The following is a 22,519-nucleotide window of genomic DNA, read 5'->3' as shown; positions in this document are numbered from 1 at the left end:
CGTCTCGTTGATCACCCTTGCCCACACACACACACGCATACTCACGCACACTTGCACAAGTGCCGAGTTTAAATTTGCATCACAGTCAGGTACGATGGGCGGGGGATACACACAGGCTTCTTGCGCGTGTGTCGTATACCGTGCCGATCCATGGCGCACGCGCACACGAGCTTTCAGCGAATTTTTGACGGGGCCGCAGATTAAAAGCTCGACTTTTGCGGCGCGCCGTATACACGAACGAGACGGTGAGCGCGACGACGACGACGACGACACTATATACGAGTAGGGCGCGCGCTGGTCGGGACACACGTACACTCACACATACACACATATAAGCGCGCAAGCACACGCACGAAAGCTCGCTCGCTCGCTGCTACGCTGCTGCTACGGAAAGTTCAATAAATTCCCATCCTCTGTGGAGTGAGCACAACGCGAGCCGCCGCCGCATCTCTCACTCTGTCTCTGTATCTCTCGCGGTAGAGTAGTACGGTCTTCATCGTACACGTACGGCTAGGAAAAAAGTAGTTGTTCGCGACGCACACACACGCACAGACGCGCGCGCGCGACTAAACGCGCTCCAGAGAGGATCATCGCCAAATACAGTTCGATAAAAAGAAAAAAACCCGCGAGTGCAAATAGATACAAGATATCTGTTTGATCCCAAGAAAGAAAAGTTTGGTTTCAAGTGTTGTAGATTTTTTTTATTGTATTCAAGGGAAAAAAGGAGAAGAATTATATAAAATTAATTCAGAATGTCGTCCGCGGTGGCTAAAGCATCAAAGTATACCTATCGCTCGAGCGGCACCGGCCAGGCCGACGTCAGCTTCGAGTACAGCACCGACCTGAGCGCGCTCTCGAGGCTCGAGGTAAGTTTTTTCAGACTAAAAACCCATGAACCCATGAAAAGCTCTCTATAACGCTACCACAGAGAAAATATTTTACACGAACGCAATTTACATACACATACAAACGCTACTATTTTACCCACTTTCAATATGTTATGACGTAAGACAAAAGTGCAAGACGAAGACGACCAAGCGTGAACGTCACAAGTGATGATGAAGGCAGTGCTTCCCATGATGTACTTTTTTGTGTGCCAATCTGTTCGAGGCGATATATATCGGTACTGTGCATAGATTTTGGCTATTACAAGATAAAAAAAAGTTGAGTGTCATAATAATTCTGCTGCATAAGAAAGAAAAGTTCAGTGACCAAAAGGGACTTTAGTGCCAATCTCTGCGTCTCTCGTTTAAACATTCGGTGTGTGCTGCTGCTGCTGCTACTGCTGCTACATCAGGCCAAAGTGGCCGTAGAGCTTCTCGCTCGTAGTACAAAAATAGGTGGTGCGCACACACGGCTTTGGTCAAGACAGAGAGAGGCTCTCTCACCTCACCTCACACACACACGCACACACGCTCGTTCCTACATATCGTTCGGAGACGATCTTTGAGCGCGTCTCTGGCGAAATTATGCCGCTAAAATTGTTGTATGCCATGGCCGGTGTGTCCGTGTCGTTGAAAATCGGCGAAAAATCGGCAAAGATCGGCAGCCGATCGGTCGTCCGAAAAATGCAGTAGTTTACTCGGAGAACATAAAAAAATTGTTTTGTAAAGAGGCCGGTGGTGCGTGTGTGCTTGCGAGAGCGCGCAAAAAATGCAAGAATAGATCTCGGCAAAGAAACGAAGCGATCCCAAAAATAGTCGACGAGTCTGCGGAAAGGAGGTACACAAGAGAGAGAGAGAGAGGGAATATATGCTTCTGTATGCTTCCAAACAGATGAAGAATCCGCGCGTACCGTAACCTAATTTTACCTCGGGCAGAAAAAATTTGAATGTTTTGAGAAAAAAAATCAGCCTGAAATATGACGTTTTGACCCAAATCGACCGCGATCGTATGTCTGTGTATGTATAATACGATCTTTAAAAAATTGCACGGTTCCCCCGAGATATTTTCGCATCTCTGTCGCGGGTGACTCATACGCACACACACACTTACTTAGACAGACGACGACGGGGTTACGTAAAAGCTGCGTGTACGAAATATTCTCGTACACGCATAGATATTACTACACACACGACTGTGGTAGCGTTATTTTTAACGTCCAATATTTTGTACACTTCCTCCACTTGATTGCATCAATGTTTTACCATTCTGTATAATGATTCCAGGACAAAATCCGCCTTCTTCAGGATGACCTCGAAACCGAGAGAGAGCTGCGCCAGAGGGTGAGTTTATGTGTTCTTGACACTGATATACACTTTGACGTATACACACATGTGTGCGCGCGTGTGTGTCTGTATATATAGTTCAATTGGTTTAAAATACCGATAACGTCGTTGAGTAATAACAAAACTACGAGAGGGATCGGATCGGGTCCAAATGCGAGTGTGTCATTATAGCTGCCCAGGGATAGCGCACAAGTTTTTTTACGAAATATATAAATAAAAAAAAAATTTCAATGAACCTCGAAAAATAAACCCTAATAAATTGAAACAAGAATATATAGTGACACACACACACACACATCTAAACATATATAAACAGAATTAAATCGCGCGCGCGCACTCTTAATTTAGCTGTCGTCAGACGCCGTGTAAGCTTTATCTTAAAAATAGAATCCAATAGGCCTAATGACACAATTCTCCAATCATTCTTTTCATCCGATATCATCATCGTCGTCATCTCGCGTCATCGACAATAAAAAAGAAAAACATTCGCGTTTACCCATCCGTCTATTTCTCGACTGTTTCGTTGCGACAATACACAAACAAAATGTGTGTGTATAAATTCCAAGAGAGCTAGCGCCGAGATTCGATTCCGCGCGCGCTGTAAAAAAAGCTCTCGCAAGCTCGATTATTTTAGAACTCTCAGAGTCTCGGGTGTTATTGTGAATTTTTTTTTCGGGAAAAAGTATCTAATATCTCTCTGTCCGAGAGAGAGAGAGAGAGAGAGAGAGATGAATCGCGAGTGGCGAGTCACCATCGTCGTCTCACTCTCTCTCTCTCTCTGCCCGAAGATGGCGGACACGCACGCACACACACGCGCGTAGAGTCGGGCCAGGTTCGCAAATGTCCAGCTCGGGCGTCGAGCAGCTATTTTTGGGGTAGAACCAACAAGCTCTACAGACGCGTTCTCGTTCGCTCTCTTGCATTCCAACGATGTTTTCCTCCCTCTTTTCTCGGGTTTATAGCATATATAACCGAAATGTATATGTGTGCGTGCGTGCCTTAGAATTTGCACGCCCATTATGTGTACCCGAAAAAGAGAGAGAGAGAGAAATTATGACTTGGCTTGTGCGCGCCGCGAGACCGAGCGAGAAGCCTGGAGAAAGCGAGGAAAATGCAAAAATATACTTTCGAGGCACTCCGCGCGCGCGAGTCGTATACAGAAAATCCTCCGGAGAATATCTAAAAAGAGCCGAAGAGTCGAAAAGCTCGCTCGATTTTTATTTATATCGTCGTTTTCGAAGTTCGAACGTGGCCTTTCTCATCACACACTCATGTACATTTACGACGGGTAATAGGCATTATGCGCGCGGCAGAAAACGGTCGGGTTGAAGTGAAAGATCTGCCGGAAATTGGCAAATGCAAGGTCCCCGCCTCGCTACTGCGTGCCGGTTACATTTGAACGCTATGCACAATGGACACATCACTTGCTTGAGTATGTGTATGACGCGATGATGATTCGAGAGAATTGTGTTGTCTCAAGTTCGCGGATTTTTCGGGCGCCAAAGCTTTTCCACGCGCATACCTTCGGACAAACGTGTTCGGGTTATAATTAGATGCCTGAAAATTTGACGTTTAAAAATGGAAGTAACTATTGTACAAAATATACAATCCCAAGTACACCAATATCAAATTTGCTGAAAGACATTGAATTACCTATACTCAATTTTTATCTTTCTGGTGATACTTTTAATTTTCAATCACTCGAATTAAAAAAATAAGATATGCTGTTACTGTTTGTTGTTGACTTTAATAATGACAATTCAAACATTTTTTATACTTATATTCGTGATTCACCGACAAGTTTTGGCAGTTTTCGTCGCGAGCTTTCGTTACAAGTCATCGAATGAGTAGCGAGCTATAAATTCTCTACAAAGTTTGACGTTACTATTTTAAACCTCTTGAACTTGTACTTAAATCGTCAATAATTTATTAATACATAAGATTTAATAATAATTGTAATTTTCTCTCTTTTTTTTACACCATCCAGATCGAACGCGAGCGCGCAGATTTGAGCGTGCAAGTAATCCAGCTGTCCGAACGCCTTGAGGAGGCCGAAGGTGGCGCCGAATCTCAGGTACGTATCTCCGTTTTTGGCAAACTCTTGGCCAAAAGCAAGCGGCAAACATCGCTCGAGAGAATCAAACGAACTCAAAGATCTCGAGTTTTACCAGATACTTTAATTAGGAAAGTGAATTATATATACGCGATTATAAATCAAAGAATATGCTTATTATACGTTGAAGTCGTTATTGTTTTTTTAATAACATTTTTTTATTATTATTATAACACCTAAAAGGTTTTATCGCGTGCCAAAATACTCAAAACGGAATGAGGTTTATTTAAGTGACACCGTTAAGCGCCGCTATAAGCTCAAGAGAGTTCAACGCGAAAAGTCCGAGTGTAGTGTCCGAGTCTAGCTTTGAAAAGAAAAAAAAATATTATTTCTCTCTCGCGCGTGGAGCTTCATATTATATAAATAAAACGTATTCTCGACGACTACAAGCGTGTGTAAAATTTTTGGTGATGATTTTCAGTTCGAAATTAACAAGAAGAGAGATACAGAATTAGCCAAGCTCAGAAAGATCCTCGAGGATGTGCACCTCGAGAGTGAGGAGACGGCCCACTTGCTGCGCAAGAAGCACCAAGAGGTCGTCGTCGATTTCCAGGACCAGATCGATCAGCTGTCGAAATCACGCGCCAAGTGAGTATCGTCGTCGTAATGCAAAAAATGTCATGGGATGAAAATCTCGACGTCTCGCGTGTACAAGTCGGCAAGCTCAATTTTAGAAACGCGACTACGACGAGGCGAGGGCGGAAAATGATTAACGGTGAAAGTATGCGCTGCACATGGAAACTTTGGCTTCGATCCAGTTTTTCAACGCATCGACGAGAAAGGGGTCCGCAAAATTTGCCTAATCTCGGAATGATTAGGCTCTCGCGCAGTTTAAAATCATCTTTTCTTCGATATCGTGTCGGACGAGAAAATTTTGCTCTCGTAATGTTTGCACGCGGGGTGACAAATTGACTTTTCTCCCTTTGTGCAAAATTTTCACGATAAAAGCGCCCCCGAATCCTAACGAGTACACAGAATGTGGGTAAAAATTTCTCGCGAATCCAGAAATAAACTCTACGCGCATGTGTGTGTGTGTCAGCGCGAGGTGAATAGTCGCGAAATTCCTCGCGTGCAATACGTCGCGACCGAATTTTGGCCAACACTTATAATTGGTGAGAACGGGGAGGCAGTAGGGTCCAATTACACACTCTCTTAGAGTAAAAAAAAATCACACTTGGCTGCGAGAGCTCGTTGATTCGTGGAAATCGCGTAATTATACCCGTTGTTATCTGCACGCGCGCGCGCATACGTAATACGCAATGAAATCGTTGAACTTATTCTAACGCGTGTCCCGCGCAGAGCGCAGCTTTTTGCACGTAATCTATTTATATATAGTGCCAAGCGAGCTTGCGACGACTTCCAACTCTTTCGCTCGGCGTGTGTATAAGCCTCGCCTATATTAAGTCAGCGCGCGCGTGCGAAAATATATTTCCCTCGGTGGGGCAGTTACGTTATTATGTCGTAACGCGGGCTAAACCCCCACGAAAACCAAAAAAAAATACTCACGCAGAGTCGTTATTTATTATTATCGTTCTTTTTCGATAGAATCGACAAGGAAAAGACGAAATTCCAGCAGGAGGTGTACGAGCTCCTGTCCCAGCTCGACAATGTCTCCAAGGAGAAGCTCATGTCCATCAAGACCGTGGAGAAGCTGGAGATCCACGTGTCCGAGTTGAACGTGAAGATCGAGGAGCTGAACCGCACCATCGTCGACATCACCAGCCACAAGACGCGCCTATCGCAGGAGAACATCGAGCTCACCAAAGAGGTCCAGGATCTCAAGGTCAACATCGAGAACGTCAGCTATCTCAAGTCCCAGGTCGCCAGCCAGCTCGAGGATGCCCGCCGTCGTCTGGAGGACGAGGAGCGTCGCCGCTCGCTCATCGAGGCCTCCCTCCATCAACTCGAGTCCGAGGTCGAGTCCGTCCGCGTCCAGCTCGAGGAGGAGTCCGAGGCTCGTCTCGAGCTCGAGCGTCAGCTGGTCAAGGCCAACGGCGAGGTGTCCGTCTGGAGATCCAAGTACGAGACCGAGGCCAACGCCCGCGCCGAGGAGGTCGAGGAGATCCGCCGCAAGTACACCGCTCGCATCCAGGAGCAGGAGGAGCACCTCGAGACCCTCGTCGTCAAGATCAACAATCTCGAGAAGCAAAAGTCCCGCCTGCAGTCCGAGGTCGAGGTACTCATCATCGACTTGGAGAAGGCCAACGGAACCGCTCGGGAGCTGCAGAAGCGCGTCGAGCATCTCGAGAAGGCCAACATCGAGCTCAAGGCTAGGCTGGACGAGACCATCCAGCTGTACGAGGCCAGCCAGCGCGACCTGCGCAACAAGGTACAGGAGCTCCAACGCACCAACGCCGAGTTGGACAAGACGCGCGAGCTCAAGGATCAATTGGTCCGCGAGAACAAGAAACTTGGCGGTTAGTATCGAGTTTTTTTGGTGTAGGGTAGTCAGACCAATCAATGACCGGGTACCAGTGAATGACCATTTTGGAAAATATCATATAAAAAACAATTAAAATGTATTTGTATGGACGTAATTCAATTCCTCAGTAAACGATGCATCTTGTTTTCTATGTTCGATCATAATTTAACAAGGAAAAACGATAATTATGGCACATCCAAAAGTGGTCATTTACTGGTCGAAAGTGGTCAATCACTGGTATAAGTACCCTATAATAAACGAACGAGGTAAATTGAGTTTCTTTAATCGTACAAAATTATTCTTGCAGATGATCTTGGCGACGCCAAGAACCAATTGGCCGACATGAACCGCAGACTGCACGAGCTCGAGCTCGAACTCCGCCGCCTCGAGAACGAGCGCGAGGAGCTCGCCGCCGCCTACAAGGAAGCCGAGGCCGTGAGTCTTCTTGTTTACCTTAAAAAAAAAAATAATGTATGTAAACGTTCCGATTGTAACTCCTTTTTTTCTGGTACAGGGCCGTAAGATCGAGGAGCAAAGATCGCAGCGTCTGTCCGCTGAATTGAGCCAACTGCGCCACGAGACCGAGCGCCGTCTCGCCGAAAAGGACGAGGAAATCGAAGCCATCCGGTAAGTAATCGTCGCGCGCGTCATCGTGTTTAGTCTGTACCACTAAGCATTTCTGGTCATGTAAACGATAAAACAATTTTCGTGTCGAAATTCTGAGTGTGTGTATGTATGTATCGAGATATGTACCGATGTTGAGCAACGACGACGATCCACGAACGAATTCTCTCATCAGTTCGGCTCAGTCGTCGAGAGGATTTGTTGCATGCTTATCGATCGTCGCTCTCGAATTGCCGTGAAACAAAGACGACGACGGCGGCTTCCTCGTATTTTTTTGTGTGTACGCGACTTTGACATTGCATCGAAGACGTACTTATGGTCAAATTTGTGCGTAAAAGAATGGACCGATGTCTGTTTTCAATGGAGTACTTGTGACTTTCGAAGTGTTCATAATCGATCATCGGTCAAGATTCATAAAAAATATCCAGTGCTTGAATCTCGATCGCCGCAGCAGCTTATGATACATCAACCGCAAGACGAGCTTTTAAAGATTAAAAAAGAACCGCTGCTACCCTTGACCCGTACGAAAAAATCTCGATGTCGTGTGTACTCCACTACGACGCACGAAGGCATGAATCACAACTTGCCATTCTGCGAAGTAACATAGCGACAAAAATAATTTGAATAGGTACACACGCTACATAGGCTTAATGCCATTTATCTTTGCGCAGAATTGACACGTTGTGCATCGACGCTGTGCGCGTGTTGTGCAAACAAAAAAATGAGTCTACAAATGACAGTGTCGATCGTGCACCTGTCGTCAGAATCACTCTGCTCCTCGTCTCGCTAGCATCTATCGATCGATATCGATATCGATAAATGCAGCGACGCTGCGGAGTAACGAAGTTCGCTTAGATTTTTCACTTTTTATTTTTTTACTTTTATACTGTACTATCGAAGTTTATTAATCGAATAAGCCGAAAAACGAAGAATACCAAGTGTTTCGTACGACAGCGAATCCCAAAAGTGCCGAGCGACATATAAAAAAATAAGAAAAGTTATACCGATCATCATGTCCGACAAGATGCCACTGGACCGCATGCCCGTGGCGCCGAGCAAATGGCGCCACCTGCCTACCACCGTCTACGAGGGCAATTACGGCTACGGCATCAATTATTACCAGCCGATGATCGACTATCTCGATCGAAAGGAGGGCGGAATCATGTCGCGAGACACGGCCCTGAAGGCCACGGTGCCCTGGAGGGACGAGCGAGGCTACGCCTTTCAGCACAAGGCCGTGATCCCGTACACCAGGGACGAGCTCGCCAAGCACACGACGGCCGCCGAGATGCGGGCTAAGGAGCATCTGATCAATTTCAGGGTGAGATTGAGTGGAACGGGGAAAGATTTTCATTATAACCATCGATCCGAGGCAAACGTACTTTTCCGAAAATAGCAAAATCGAATTACGACGAGTTCGAGTCACTTCGAATCATCGTCATCATCATCATCATCCGACAGTCATCGACAGCGTATCTCGCCCATACGTAAACATTTCAAAATCTCTATTCTCGTCAATTATTTTCTCGCGAACGTTTTCTAATAATAACTCGAAATTTCGCAAGCGACATCGTTCGGTAGTTTTGTTATGAAAAATAAAAAAAATGAGACTGAGAAATCGATCGCGTAGAATTCTCAGCTTTTCCAATCGTAACTTACATACCATAAATTAAAATACTAATCTCTCGGGCCTGGGCAACTCCGCTCGCGTATACAAGCTAAAGATCCGCGAGCTACGTAGGCGCGAAAATAGAATGTAGCGTGTGTGCATCGTGAAACGGCAGCAGCTATTCGCGCAGCGACTACTGACTTATGACCGCTCTATACGGATACTCGATAATGTATCTACGGGACGCATGTTTCGAGATGGAAGTTTATTTATTTTTTCATAATATATCGTACGGGTAAATATTTCGAGCTTTCGGTTCGAGGGTGGGGCTTTTTTACCTTTCTGTACTCGAGCGATCGAGCACGTATTTGTTCAACGATCGTACATACATATAGCTTCAGAGTCTTATAATACTGGCGCCGATCACTCGACTGACCTTTTTGCACGAGGCAGGCTAGAGAGAGAGAGAGAAAGAGACGTATAGAAGAGAAATACATAGTCTAAATCGGGTGGCAGCACAAGGTGCCGAAGAAAGAGACGGCCGGAGAGTGAGAGAGAGAGAGAGCATGGCGCACGCGACTCTGCGGCCAGAGCTAGCTCTGCCTCACGGAGTCGCTTTGGAACAGTGAGACGTAGTGGAATCTCGCGCGAGTATATTGTACAGTGATTTTTCTACGTGTAACTCGATTTTCGCGCTATTGTTTTGGGCTCGACGATATAAAGTTTAGATTAAATAATATAAGAAGAACGACTTCGTAAGTAAGAATAATTTTTTCGCTTATCCGCACCTGAAACTGAGATTACACGAAAAAAAGAAAAAAAAATTGCATAAAAAGCACACGAACCACCCTTTCTTTTCGCAACACACACGGGCGTTCCAATTGTTATACAGAGTTACGGAGAAATAGGTCGTTTCAAAATTCTGCACCGCCACACAGTTGAGACTGCGGTGGCGCGGGCCACAACATCCGTAATAAAATTAAATATCTGGCGCACAGCACACAGTGTTACAGTCGAGTCTCTCTCTCTCTCTCTCTCTCTTTCGCTGTTTTCCCGAATTTCACCTGCTGCCAAGTCGGCTGCTCTCGCGATCGAAACTTTTCCGAATTGTGCGCGGCCCACCATCGCCATCATCATCTTATACTGCCCGGGAGATCCCGGACTAGTTTTGATCGTGCACAAATATAAAAAATCATACGCAGCACACACGACACAACAATCATCATCGAGCAGTTCGTCGAACCACAAGCACACTCTCACCGCAGCGATATATATACTAATGTATGTGTACAATGAACCACGTTTCAATTAGGCGGCGAAGCGTTCGGACTTCAGCCGGCACAAATGCGTACAGGCGGCTCGCGTCTCCAAGGAGGTCTACTCGAGCAAATTTGAGTCGGAGGCTCGGAGCTTTCTGCTGCGACGAGCTTGCAGCGAACCTCGGGAAATCGTCGTAACCCCAAGTCCTGTGAGCAAGCACGAGGTCGACGAGGACGAAATAGAGGACGAAGAAATCGAAGACATGGCGTCGCTGCGCGAGATGCACGCCGAGACTGAGATACGAGAGGCCCTCGAGCACGGCCGCGAGCTGCGGAAAAAGGGTAGCAAGTCCGCCAAGGCCATCGAGTTTCAGCTGAAGGCTCAGGCGCTGCAGAATCTGTCGCAGAGCGAGGAGCTGTGCGACATCAGGAAGATGCAGAGGGACACGGTGCACGTGCTGCACGATGAGGTCGAGCACACGATGATGATGCGCGAGAGAAATCGCAATCTGTGCGAGCTGGAGAAGATCACGGAGCCGCTGATAGCCTTGAGCAGGGAGATGAAGAGCTTCGAGAAGAGGAACGCCAGTTATTTCTCGGAAAAGAGGTGTGAGAGGACGTGTAATTGTGACGATGTGTATGTGTATACCGTTGAAAATTGTTTTATCGTATCCTACCCACCCCCCTGTTTTTGTCGTTTAGTTATTACATGTAGCTTATCGTAGTGCAACTGATAAACAATACATTATACGAGCGCCTCGCAATTTTTTTTCTCCGCAACAGCAAACAGACGAGCATCGAGATCGAGCAGCTGAACGCCCGCGTGGCCGAGGCCGAGATCAAGCTCAAGACCGAGGTACAGCGCGTCAAGAAGAAGCTCCAGATCCAGATCACCGAGCTCGAGCTCTCGCTCGACGTCGCCAACAAGACCAACATCGATCTCCAGAAGACCATCAAGAAGCAGTCGCTCACTCTGACCGTAAGTATACAGATTATTATATAGCTGACTCGTGCACAAAAATATCCCTCGAATAAATGTCTTATCGTTTGCTCTTTTTGCGCTTAGGAATTGCAATCTCACTACGATGAGGTACAACGCCAGCTCCAAGTTACGCTCGATCAGTTGGGCATCAGCCAGCGCCGTCTGCAGTCGCTCACTTCCGAGATCGAAGAAGTCCGCGGAAACTACGAATCCGTGAGTACATCATAGATTTTTTTTCTCGTCGATCCACGAACGATAACATTAATTACATTCATTATTATTATTATTATTATTATTACAGGCCCTGCGCGCCAAGCGATCGGTCGAGCAGCAGTACGAGGAGGCCCACAGCCGCATCAACGAGCTCACCACGATCAACGTCAACATCGCCTCGAGCCGAGCGAAGCTCGAACAGGAGCTGTCCACCTTGGCTGGAGACTACGAAGAGGTGACCAAGGAGCTGAGAGTGAGCGACGAGCGCTACCAGCGCGTCCAGAACGAGCTCAAGCACACCGTGGAGATTCTGCACGAGGAGCAGGAGCGCATCGTCAAGATCGAGACCATCAAGAAGAGCCTGGAGATCGAGGTCAAGAATCTGTCGGTTCGTCTCGAGGAGGTCGAGGCCAACGCCATCGTCGGTGGCAAGCGCATCATCAGCAAACTCGAGGCTAGGGTAAGTGTCGGCTTCACATTACAAAACTCTAATGAAAATTAAAAACAATTGTATAATGGTTAATGGTATCAACGTAGATCCGCGACTTGGAGCTCGAGCTCGACGAGGAGAAACGCCGACACGCCGAGACCGTCAAGATCCTGCGCAAGAAGGAGCGCAACATCAAGGAGGTGATGATCCAGGTCGAGGAGGACGCCAAGAACATCGCCCTGCTCCAAGAGTCCCTGGACAAGACTACCCAGAAGGTCAACATCTACAAGCGCCAGCTGCAGGAGCAGGAGGGCGTCTCGCAACAGAGCGTCACCCGGGTACGCAGATTCCAGCGCGAGCTGGAGGCGGCCGAGGACAGAGCCGACACCGCCGAGTCGAATCTCTCGCTCATCCGCGCCAAGCACCGCAGCTTCGTCACCACGTCCACCGTACCCGGATCACAGGTCTACCTCGTGCAGGAGACGACGACGTCAACGCAGCAATTGTAAAATCTCTCTCTCTCACAACACAACATTAAAAACAGTAAACGATATCAGCCCACAACGAGACCACGTCATTCTTTGTCATTGACAAGTAAGTCGAGAGCAAAATACAACAACGTTTTATCATTTCGAGGAAGCAGAAGGCTCAACTTTTTTTATGTTACCTTTGCAGGCTACAATTAAATTATTATATTCGAGCGAGAGAGAGCGACGTCCAAGATCCACCGCGCGAACGCCGTCATCATCGAATTTTTTAGTTGTATTTTCATCCTATACACAAAATAAAAACAGACATTTTTAATAAAACACCTCAAGTTTGTCTGATAAAGACTCAACATTACAAGTCGAGTTTCCTTCCTCTCTTTCTCTTTCTCTATCTCTATCTATCTCTCTATCTCGCTCGGACGATGAGCTTTCAAAGTTAATAAAAAAAAAAATCACATAAATTACACCGCACATAGAAATAAAGTATTTATTTATTTAATCTCACGCTCTCTCTCTCTCTCTCTCTCTCTCTCTCTCTTTACTATATGTTAATTTATCGATATCGATATACCACATTGTTTCGCGAATTCACCTCTTATATATACACTCACATTACATTGTAAAACACGAAATTCCAAAAGCGCAAAAATAAAATGAATCGTATAATCTCGCTCGTTACTTCTCGCTTTTTTTGCGAATTATACGACGAAAAATTTTTGAAGCTCATCTCTATCATTTTTACTTCATTTATAACACGGTGCAATTCTCATTTACATAATAAATAAAACATTACACACGCACACCTCTAAGTATAATTTCTTTTCGTCGAACTAAATGTCCAAAAAAAAAGGAGAAAAAGAAGACGAAGGTGAATCCGAGAAAGAATAAGAAGCGTAAAATTACATTATTATTATTAAAAAAAAAGAAAATAGAGATTTTAACACGGTAGAGAATCTATGTTACCGTGTGGTTTCGCATTAAACAAAACATTATCATTCAGATTATTATTATTATTGTTAATATAAATATATAATAATGATAATTATTGTTATTATTATTATTATTACTTCTATTATTACTATATTGTTTTCCTTTTAATTATTATTTATAAATTTAAGATTATACGAATTACAACCATGAAAAACAATTATGGAGCATGACGCTTTTTTTAAAAAATTCGAAGAAAAACTTCTGTATTTTGATTATAAACGCAAAAAATAACAGAAAAGTAACGAAATTGCGGTTAAAGTTTTTTTCGATTGATGTATCTCTACTTTAGATAGGTAATATAATATACACTATTATATATGATATTTACCGAATCGAAACGAGTAAAGTTAAAGGAAAAAAAATTAAAACTTCGCTGTAAAATGAAGAGATACACGAATTAAGCCATGTGTAACGATTTTATTTTAATAAATGAAAAACTGAAAACGCGTACGTATGAAGCCCTAATGACTGCCTCATCATTATCCTATAAAAATATACTTACCCAAATGAAATAACATTTAATTTATACTCGACGTGACATACACCGATCCAATTTCTAGAAAGTCCATTAAAGAAAACAAACACACAGATAGATGATATATTTATAGTTTTTCGTTTGCGCCGTTGATACTTTGAGTTATATTAGCGACGGAATACAATAATAATGATAATAATAATGATGTAACTGTTCGTCGTTTAAATATTTTTGTAAGAAATTTTTGAGAATAAAGATTGTAATACGCAATTCGTTATTTGATGAAATTGTAAATAAAAGATATAGAATAGTGATAAAAAAACAAGAAAAAAAAATATAAAACGATGAAATTATTATAAAAATTAATGATGATTTTGAAGGAAACCTTTTTTTAAACGAATTTTTTTGGAGATTTAATAATTCAAGAGCTACGGAAATCCTTTTTTCTCCTTGAACTCGGAGCAAGGTCACTTTTGTAAGTTGTAATACAACAAAGCAATTTTACTCTCATTCAACAATAATTATTGATCATTTATACTATTATTAACATTAAATAACTGATAGTAGTTGTCCCATATTACATTCTTTTTAACATTCAAAATTTTACTCGATATAATTCAATCGATTGCAAGTGTTGCAATGAAAATTAATATAATCATTAAAAATAATACATGGTCAGCTTTAAACATCAAAAAGCCTCAGAACTATGAAAAACTTTCTCAATTTTCACACTATTAATGCTTTATGCACGGATTTACATATTTAAATATGGCCGATTCTCTGTGAAATCGAATGGCCAAAAAATTTTTTTTTCTACAAATATGAAAAACTTGTTGTATTTGATGTCAGATTTGTCCCAAAAAAATTTTAGAAAAATTGGAGCCTTCTATGACACTTTTTCGGAAGCCTCGAGTTGGCCGTTTTAGGGTTTTTTTGAAATTCATGAAAAATCACAAATATTCAAATAATTCCTGGATCAGGGTACAACGATTCAAAAGTAAAAGTGCCCAGTAACTATTTAGTTGGAAATTGTCCAAATTTTCAGAAAAAAAGTATGCCAAAGTGATTGGAGCCACCTAAAGATGTAATAATGGTAAAACATTAAAAAAAACATAAAACAAGAAATCTACTCGAGTTCGAACCGGACTTTCATTTCCTAAACTATGTAAAAAGTTTCTCAAAGATGTCAAATAATGCCTGATAAAGTTTTGTAATGGGTCTTAAAGTTTAACGCAATGTAGACAATAATGTGTCGCGAAAAACGTGCAAGAAAGGTCTGAAAATGGCTGTTTTTGATGATTTTAGGCATTTTAAGCGTATTTTTTACCTTTTTTGCACGTTTTTCGCCACACATTGTTGTCTACATGGCGTTAAACTCTAAGACCCATTACAAAACTTTATCAGGCATTAGTTGACATCTTTGAGAAACTTTTTACATAGTTTAGGAAATGAAAGTCCGGTTCGAACTCGAGTAGATTTCTTGTTTTATGTTTTTTTTTTCATGTTTTCCCACTATTACGTCTTTAGGTGGTTCCAATCACTTTGGCATACTTTTTTTCTGAAAATTTGGACAATTTCCAACAAAAAAGTTGCTGGGCACTTTTACTTTTGAATCATTGTGCCCTGATCCAGGAATTATTTGAATATTTGTGATTTTTCATGAATTTAAAAAAAAAAAAAAAAACCTAAAATGGCCAACTTTGGGCCTCTGGAAAAGTGTCATAGAAGGCCCCAATTTTTCTAAAATTTTTTTGGGACAAATCTGACATCAAATACAACAAGTTTTTCATATTTGCAGAAAAAAAATTTTTTTGGCCATTCGACTTGACTGAGAATCGGCCATATACTATACAAAATAGCTCGGGGGTCATTGCAGGTATGTTTATAAATCGGCATCTTCGAAGCGTTATCGGTTAGTTGAGAATTTTTCTCCGCCATGAACTCTTCGGGAAGTTGCTCTTTAATTTCAACAGTTTTTGCGCAATAGATTACTAAAATTAGTATGTAAATAAAAAAGCACAGTATCCAACATAAATTATTCGCTTACTCACGATGTTCTGCTATCATCAAAACTAAACACGGGGTCGCGTTTCACAATATCTCTTGATTTCATGTTTGTAACATTTTCCATATGCTCTTGTCTCTTTTTTTCGTTTAAATGATTCTCGCGTTTGTGCATTTATAAATTTGGAGACTTTGACAATCTTTTCTGTTCGTCAATTATTTCTCCTGATTTAGTGACCGATAGTTTTTTCAATGAATCCGTATTATCTATGACAACGTCTTTGGAAATGTAATCAATAATACGTTGCAATCTTTGCTATATAGATTTAACCTTAATAGTATATTTTGCATCTAGGGAGTGAAAAACTAGAAAGTCGTAGAGCACATGCAAATCATCCAAGGCGAAGCCGAGGTAAAAATTTTGCTGCGTTCAAAACGCTTGTCGCTTCGTAAACATTGCGAGCACTGCAGCTACTGTATCTTGCATCTCAAGAGTTACAGGCTCCATGCCTCACCGATAAAATATAACTTTTTAATATAAAGCTTTATCAGGCTCGTCGACTATGTCTGTGAAATGCGAGCGTCACGTGCTTGATAATCGTAGGTCTCGTGTATATTTTGATGTTTTACTCATGATTGTTAATAGCCATGATATTTTCTAGGTGATATATAAGTAGGTTTTATAAGTCCCATGATGTCTGCAGTAAGTGAGCTTTGCTCATCCTCCGATAAAAATCTGTCTGTGCAAGATGATGGAAGTTCTCGATAGTAGCAGCTCAAACGATGTGTCATCGAGTGAAGACGACGACGATTGAAAACGAGAATAATAATAGGAATTTCGATGAACCTTTATATCCTGGAGCGCCGATAACAACAGAAGAAAGTATCATGTCAATTTTAAAATTAACATCGCGTTTCAAAATTACCGGAGTTCATTCATCGCATATGATCGATTTAATGTTAATGCATTGCCCTGAACCTAATAATTGCTTGAAATCGGTTTATAAACTAAAAAAATTTTTCGCTGATCTCGACATATCACTACGAAAACACTACTTTTGCGGTCTCTGCTACTCAGAATTAGAAGAGCATTATTGTCCAATATGTGACGATCAAAACAATGTACGTTACTTCCTAGGAGTCTCGATAATTGAGCAGTTAAATTCATTTTTAAAACGTCAAGATTTTCGAGAAATTTTGAACTTGTAACCTCTTATCTTACCCCGACGCACCTCGTCGGTTACGTGTGTCCTTTGGGCTTGTGGAACCGTTCTGCACGTTCGGGGTCTACCTGTAAGATTTAAGATAGACATCCTGCTGCGTTCATAGTGGTCCATTTCGTTGGTTTAAAATCGAGATTGTCCGAATTCGCCATTCCTTCGAAAATGCAACACTGCAACGATATAATCAAAATTTGTAGGAAAATGTGTTAATTATCGACGAACAATTTTACAATCGTGCATGATCGCGTTTGCTGGTGTTTAGAAAAGTTGAATTCGAAGCAATCAAGGACACGCGTAAAACTTTTGAAATGTTTCATAAAGCACAATGCTCAAGTTAATAAGTTATTCAAAAGCATATTATGATTTCTTACGGTACTAATCGATACGATCACGAATGTACTGTTGATTAGTGTAAATTATCTTTGCTGATTAAATTGATGAAATAATTATGATTAGTACGTGATTTTGTTTGTCCTGTTTAAGATTTGACGTATTTTTCTTGCACTTATACCGTGTGATCAACGAGGAATTAATTTGAACTTTTGACAAGAATATTTAAAGTTTTATCCGATGAAAAGGAGTATCGTGCAATAGTCATGATCAATGATCGACTTTTCGATGCATACATTTCTACGGAAATAGCACGAAAATTCTACGGTACTTCTACATAAAGCCCGCTTGGTTTGGCAAGTGTGGCTGAGACGCGTTCCTCATACATGTTGTACAGCGATACCGAGGAGCACGTGTCACGCAGATACGGCAAGCCAGGTAAATGAGCTGTGGCTGCGCACTTTTTTTATAATATGTTTACCCTGCGAGTGCGCAGGGTTATTGAAGTCCAAGAATAATGAAACTGTCTTTTTCTTTCAATTCAAATTATATGAATTTATAGTAACTGAGTTTATGAATATTGATTCAATAAACATTTTCATGCGTTAACCTAAAAGAAGAATAATTTGTAATTAATGCGGATGCTTGCTTGTTCATTGCCACGTCTACACATTATTTGGTTTGTCGAGAAGTCGTATCAAAGATGATTAAAAGAAATTGAAAAAAGTATGATTTTCAAATCAATTAAAATTCAATTATCGATCATAACAATGTCAATAAAAAAAATGTAATAACCGTTCTACAGAGGATTTTTTTCAAAACACTTCATTAATTCAGAGCGCGATCATGCACCTTTTATATACACGTTTCAGTTCCTTTTCCATCCGAAAAATTGGACAGAATTAGATTGGGTCTGGTGTAAGAACAATTAGAGGATAAAGAAATTTTGAAAGCTGCTCTTCGTCGACGAATAGAAAGATTTTTGAATTATCACCCTACATTTTTATACTTGAAAACGTTTAAAAGTACGCTTCTTAGTTTTACAATTTTTGAGGGCAGTTAATTTTTATCGCATAAACCATGGCATACTGACCGTATGTACAATAAGCTGCGTTGTCTTCCAGAACGACAGAAACAAAATGATGTCATAGTTAAATCAGCTAGATCTTTTTTTTCATTATAAAATGTGTGTAAAAAGAAGTATATTTAGATACAATAAGATCTTATTTGAAAACAACCGACATCAGCGAAGACGAATAAGATTATATAAAACAAGAATCAGTTTGATTGATGTAAGATAAGGAAGCTCGAGCGAAAATGCGTTTGTAAGCCATGGGATCGAAACTTCGGGAAATGATTTTTAACAATCATACAAATTGAGAGCGAAAAAGGAAAATATGTGTTAACGACCTTATTTAAAAGATANAATTGTGGTAGCCGTGCACAAGTGAAGATTTTTAACGTTGAAACAGAGAAAATAAGAATATTTTAGAAACTCATCATAAATTCAAATTATAAAAATATTATGAATTCAGAAATATCTTAAAAACATTTTGGATGTACTTCTCGGAAAATTTCGTTGATTTTGGCAATTTAAAAATGTTTTCAATGTTTTAATAGGCAATATCGTTCCGATTGATTGCATTCCTATTCAGGTCTCCTAGTTGTTATTGCACCCGTGCCGAGGTACCTTGGCGGTTATTGCACCGGTGCCGAGGTACTCGTTCGTCATTGACACTCCTATCCAGGTCTCCTAGTTGTTATTGCACCCGTGCCGAGGTACCTTGGCGGTTATTGCACCGGTGCCGAGGTACTCGTTCGTCATTGTCACTCCTATTCAGGTCTCCTAGTTGTGGGCATGCGTCCTATATTCGGTCGATAATTAATATTAACTTCTTAATTATACGTGAGAAAATTTTTTTTTAATTGGCTGAATGAATCGAACATCTTTAACAGAAATATAGTAATCAAATTCAGATATAAAGTTTCAATTCTGTATAAAAAATTAATTCAAAGTTGGCTGAAATTAGAGCCTAACTGACCGAAACTAGGGGCGTATACCGTACTGTGGACCAGCGCACAGTACAAGCCTATATTTTGAGCCAAAATTGCGAACCACAGTTTTAGTTCATTAATTACATTAAAAGAACAAACATTAAATTGTTAATTTTTTTTAACGCTCAATGCTACTAAATTTGCAAGGCGTTCTCGTGAAATTGAAATTGAAATTTCTCGCTAATACTATTCAGGCAGATGATTATTGTAGAGTAAATTCGCAGTTTACTGTTCTTAAAAAGACTGATAAATAAGCCAAATTTTCCAATGACAAATTTGACAATGATGCGACCAATAAGAATTTCTAGCGTTTGAACAAAGTCGGTAGCTGCCTTTTCTTCACTGGAAATTGAACGTAATTTTTCAAATAATAAGGAGGTTCGAGCGATAATGCATTTGCAAGCCACGGGACTGAAACTTCGGTAAATGTTTTTTACAAATTCATTAAATTTTTTCTAATATTTAATATTATTTTCATGTCTCCAATTAAATAATTTAATAAATTTGAGGAAAAAAAAATATTTGCCCATTTTTGCCATTTTGTGCATAACGGCCGCATCGCGTAAATATTTTGGAATTCAAGATCCACTTCTTTATTATACAATAACTTTTTAAATAGTTCGTTTAACCAAGTTTTTTGTTACGCCATTCGAAAGCTCACAGTCATCTTTCTTCAATGCAATAATAACATTTCTAAATCTTACGGTTTACGAACGTGAGAAATTAAAATATGACTAAAATTTATATACTCCCATAAGAGCTGATGTTAAATTAATCAACTTTACATTGATATATCTTTTAAATAAGGTCGTTAACACATATTTTCCTTTTTCGCTCTCAATTTGTATGATTGTTAAAAATCATTTCCCGAAGTTTCGATCCCATGGCTTACAAACGCATTTTCGCTCGAGCTTCCTTATCTTACATCAATCAAACTGATTCTTGTTTTATATAATCTTATTCGTCTTCGCTGATGTCGGTTGTTTTCAAATAAGATCTTATTGTATCTAAATATACTTCTTTTTACACACATTTTATAATGAAAAAAAAGATCTAGCTGATTTAACTATGACATCATTTTGTTTCTGTCGTTCTGGAAGACAACGCAGCTTATTGTACATACGGTCAGTATGCCATGGTTTATGCGATAAAAATTAACTGCCCTCAAAAATTGTAAAACTAAGAAGCGTACTTTTAAACGTTTTCAAGTATAAAAATGTAGGGTGATAATTCAAAAATCTTTCTATTCGTCGACGAAGAGCAGCTTTCAAAATTTCTTTATCCTCTAATTGTTCTTACACCAGACCCAATCTAATTCTGTCCAATTTTTCGGATGGAAAAGGAACTGAAACGTGTATATAAAAGGTGCATGATCGCGCTCTGAATTAATGAAGTGTTTTGAAAAAAATCCTCTGTAGAACGGTTATTACATTTTTTTTATTGACATTGTTATGATCGATAATTGAATTTTAATTGATTTGAAAATCATACTTTTTTCAATTTCTTTTAATCATCTTTGATACGACTTCTCGACAAACCAAATAATGTGTAGACGTGGCAATGAACAAGCAAGCATCCGCATTAATTACAAATTATTCTTCTTTTAGGTTAACGCATGAAAATGTTTATTGAATCAATATTCATAAACTCAGTTACTATAAATTCATATAATTTGAATTGAAAGAAAAAGACAGTTTCATTATTCTTGGACTTCAATAACCCTGCGCACTCGCAGGGTAAACATATTATAAAAAAAGTGCGCAGCCACAGCTCATTTACCTGGCTTGCCGTATCTGCGTGACACGTGCTCCTCGGTATCGCTGTACAACATGTATGAGGAACGCGTCTCAGCCACACTTGCCAAACCAAGCGGGCTTTATGTAGAAGTACCGTAGAATTTTCGTGCTATTTCCGTAGAAATGTATGCATCGAAAAGTCGATCATTGATCATGACTATTGCACGATACTCCTTTTCATCGGATAAAACTTTAAATATTCTTGTCAAAAGTTCAAATTAATTCCTCGTTGATCACACGGTATAAGTGCAAGAAAAATACGTCAAATCTTAAACAGGACAAACAAAATCACGTACTAATCATAATTATTTCATCAATTTAATCAGCAAAGATAATTTACACTAATCAACAGTACATTCGTGATCGTATCGATTAGTACCGTAAGAAATCATAATATGCTTTTGAATAACTTATTAACTTGAGCATTGTGCTTTATGAAACATTTCAAAAGTTTTACGCGTGTCCTTGATTGCTTCGAATTCAACTTCCCCGAGGATGTCGCGCTCAACTCTCATACTCGAGCTCCGTTCGCTCTCAAAGCAAATCTTCGACACCTTCTCTGATCATATGTACGCTCTCGTATCTCAACGTATACGCGTGTTTACGTTCTATTATTTCACACTTGGACGATTCTTATAACTAACTATACATTCGGCAAGTCGACGATGGTTCTTCAGGGCGACCCAACAGATAATGCCAGTTCCGGCATTACAAACTATAGATTTGATCGACATAAATCAAACACGTCGAACTACGAAGATATTTATGACGGGTCTATGTACGAATCGGTACCTAATAATTTTACTTCTGAATCTAACAAAATTACATTCACTTGGAATGCAGATGGCTTATCCTTGTTCAAATCGTTGAAAACAAACATGTGGCCATTCTTTTTAATGATTAACGAGTTACCGTACAAAATGCGTATTAAAAGAGAAAATATGATTTTGGCCGGTTTGTGGTTCGGTAAGGACAAACCTAAGCCCGATTTGTTCATGGATTCTTTCATTGAAGAGCTTCGAAAATTATTTGAGGGGGTAAATTTTAATATTCCTGAATTACCGCAACCACTGAAAATTCGAGCGTTGATTATCAGTGGAACGGCGGATTTACCTGCTATAGCACTATTCCGAATTACTAAATAGTATATTCTGACTGAAGAAATTGAAAATGTACAGACATACCCATTTAATGAAAATTAGTCACTCCAAACCACAAGCAAGATGAATTTTATGCGATTCAGGCAATTCAAACAAATAGTCCCGTATTCGGAGTAAA

At 40.7% G+C, this 22,519-nt stretch overlaps 1 protein-coding gene across 2 annotated transcripts; it reads left to right on the top strand.

Moving 5' to 3' along the window:
- The first annotated feature begins 259 nt into the window (after nt 1–259).
- Nucleotides 260–12,792, top strand: LOC106648662 (paramyosin, long form). Of its 2 annotated transcripts, XR_001339284.2 has the most exons (12): nt 260–866; nt 2,169–2,225; nt 4,216–4,302; nt 4,763–4,929; nt 5,887–6,758; nt 7,071–7,198; nt 7,278–7,390; nt 11,039–11,234; nt 11,322–11,450; nt 11,539–11,910; nt 11,988–12,474; nt 12,556–12,792. XR_001339284.2 is itself a non-coding variant. In XM_014365731.2 (11 exons), exons 1-11 carry the CDS (start codon nt 753–755, stop codon nt 12,387–12,389), a joined length of 2,637 nt encoding a protein of 878 aa, XP_014221217.1. In that variant the 5' UTR covers nt 260–752; the 3' UTR covers nt 12,390–12,792. The 2 variants fall into 2 exon arrangements, 1 of the variants encoding a protein (XP_014221217.1); XM_014365731.2 differs by having other exon boundaries at nt 11,988–12,792.
- The last annotated feature ends 9,727 nt before the right edge of the window (nt 12,793–22,519 follow it).

The sequence above is a fragment of the Trichogramma pretiosum genome, unplaced genomic scaffold, assembly GCF_000599845.2.
Source record: "Trichogramma pretiosum strain Unisexual culture from Peru unplaced genomic scaffold, Tpre_2.0 scaffold77, whole genome shotgun sequence".
Lineage (NCBI taxonomy): Eukaryota > Metazoa > Arthropoda > Insecta > Hymenoptera > Trichogrammatidae > Trichogramma > Trichogramma pretiosum.
This window is presented reverse-complemented; position numbering and strand designations above follow the sequence as displayed.

Bases quoted from the DNA above. Each gene is read 5' to 3' on its own strand.
- LOC106648662 (XM_014365731.2), top strand. From the start codon at position 753: ATGTCGTCCGCGGTGGCTAAAGCATCAAAGTATACCTATCGCTCGAGC. The intron at 7,199-7,277 runs GTGAGTCTTCTT...TTTCTGGTACAG, and splicing joins CCTACAAGGAAGCCGAGGCC to GGCCGTAAGATCGAGGAGCA. The intron at 11,235-11,321 runs GTAAGTATACAG...TTTTGCGCTTAG, and splicing joins AGCAGTCGCTCACTCTGACC to GAATTGCAATCTCACTACGA.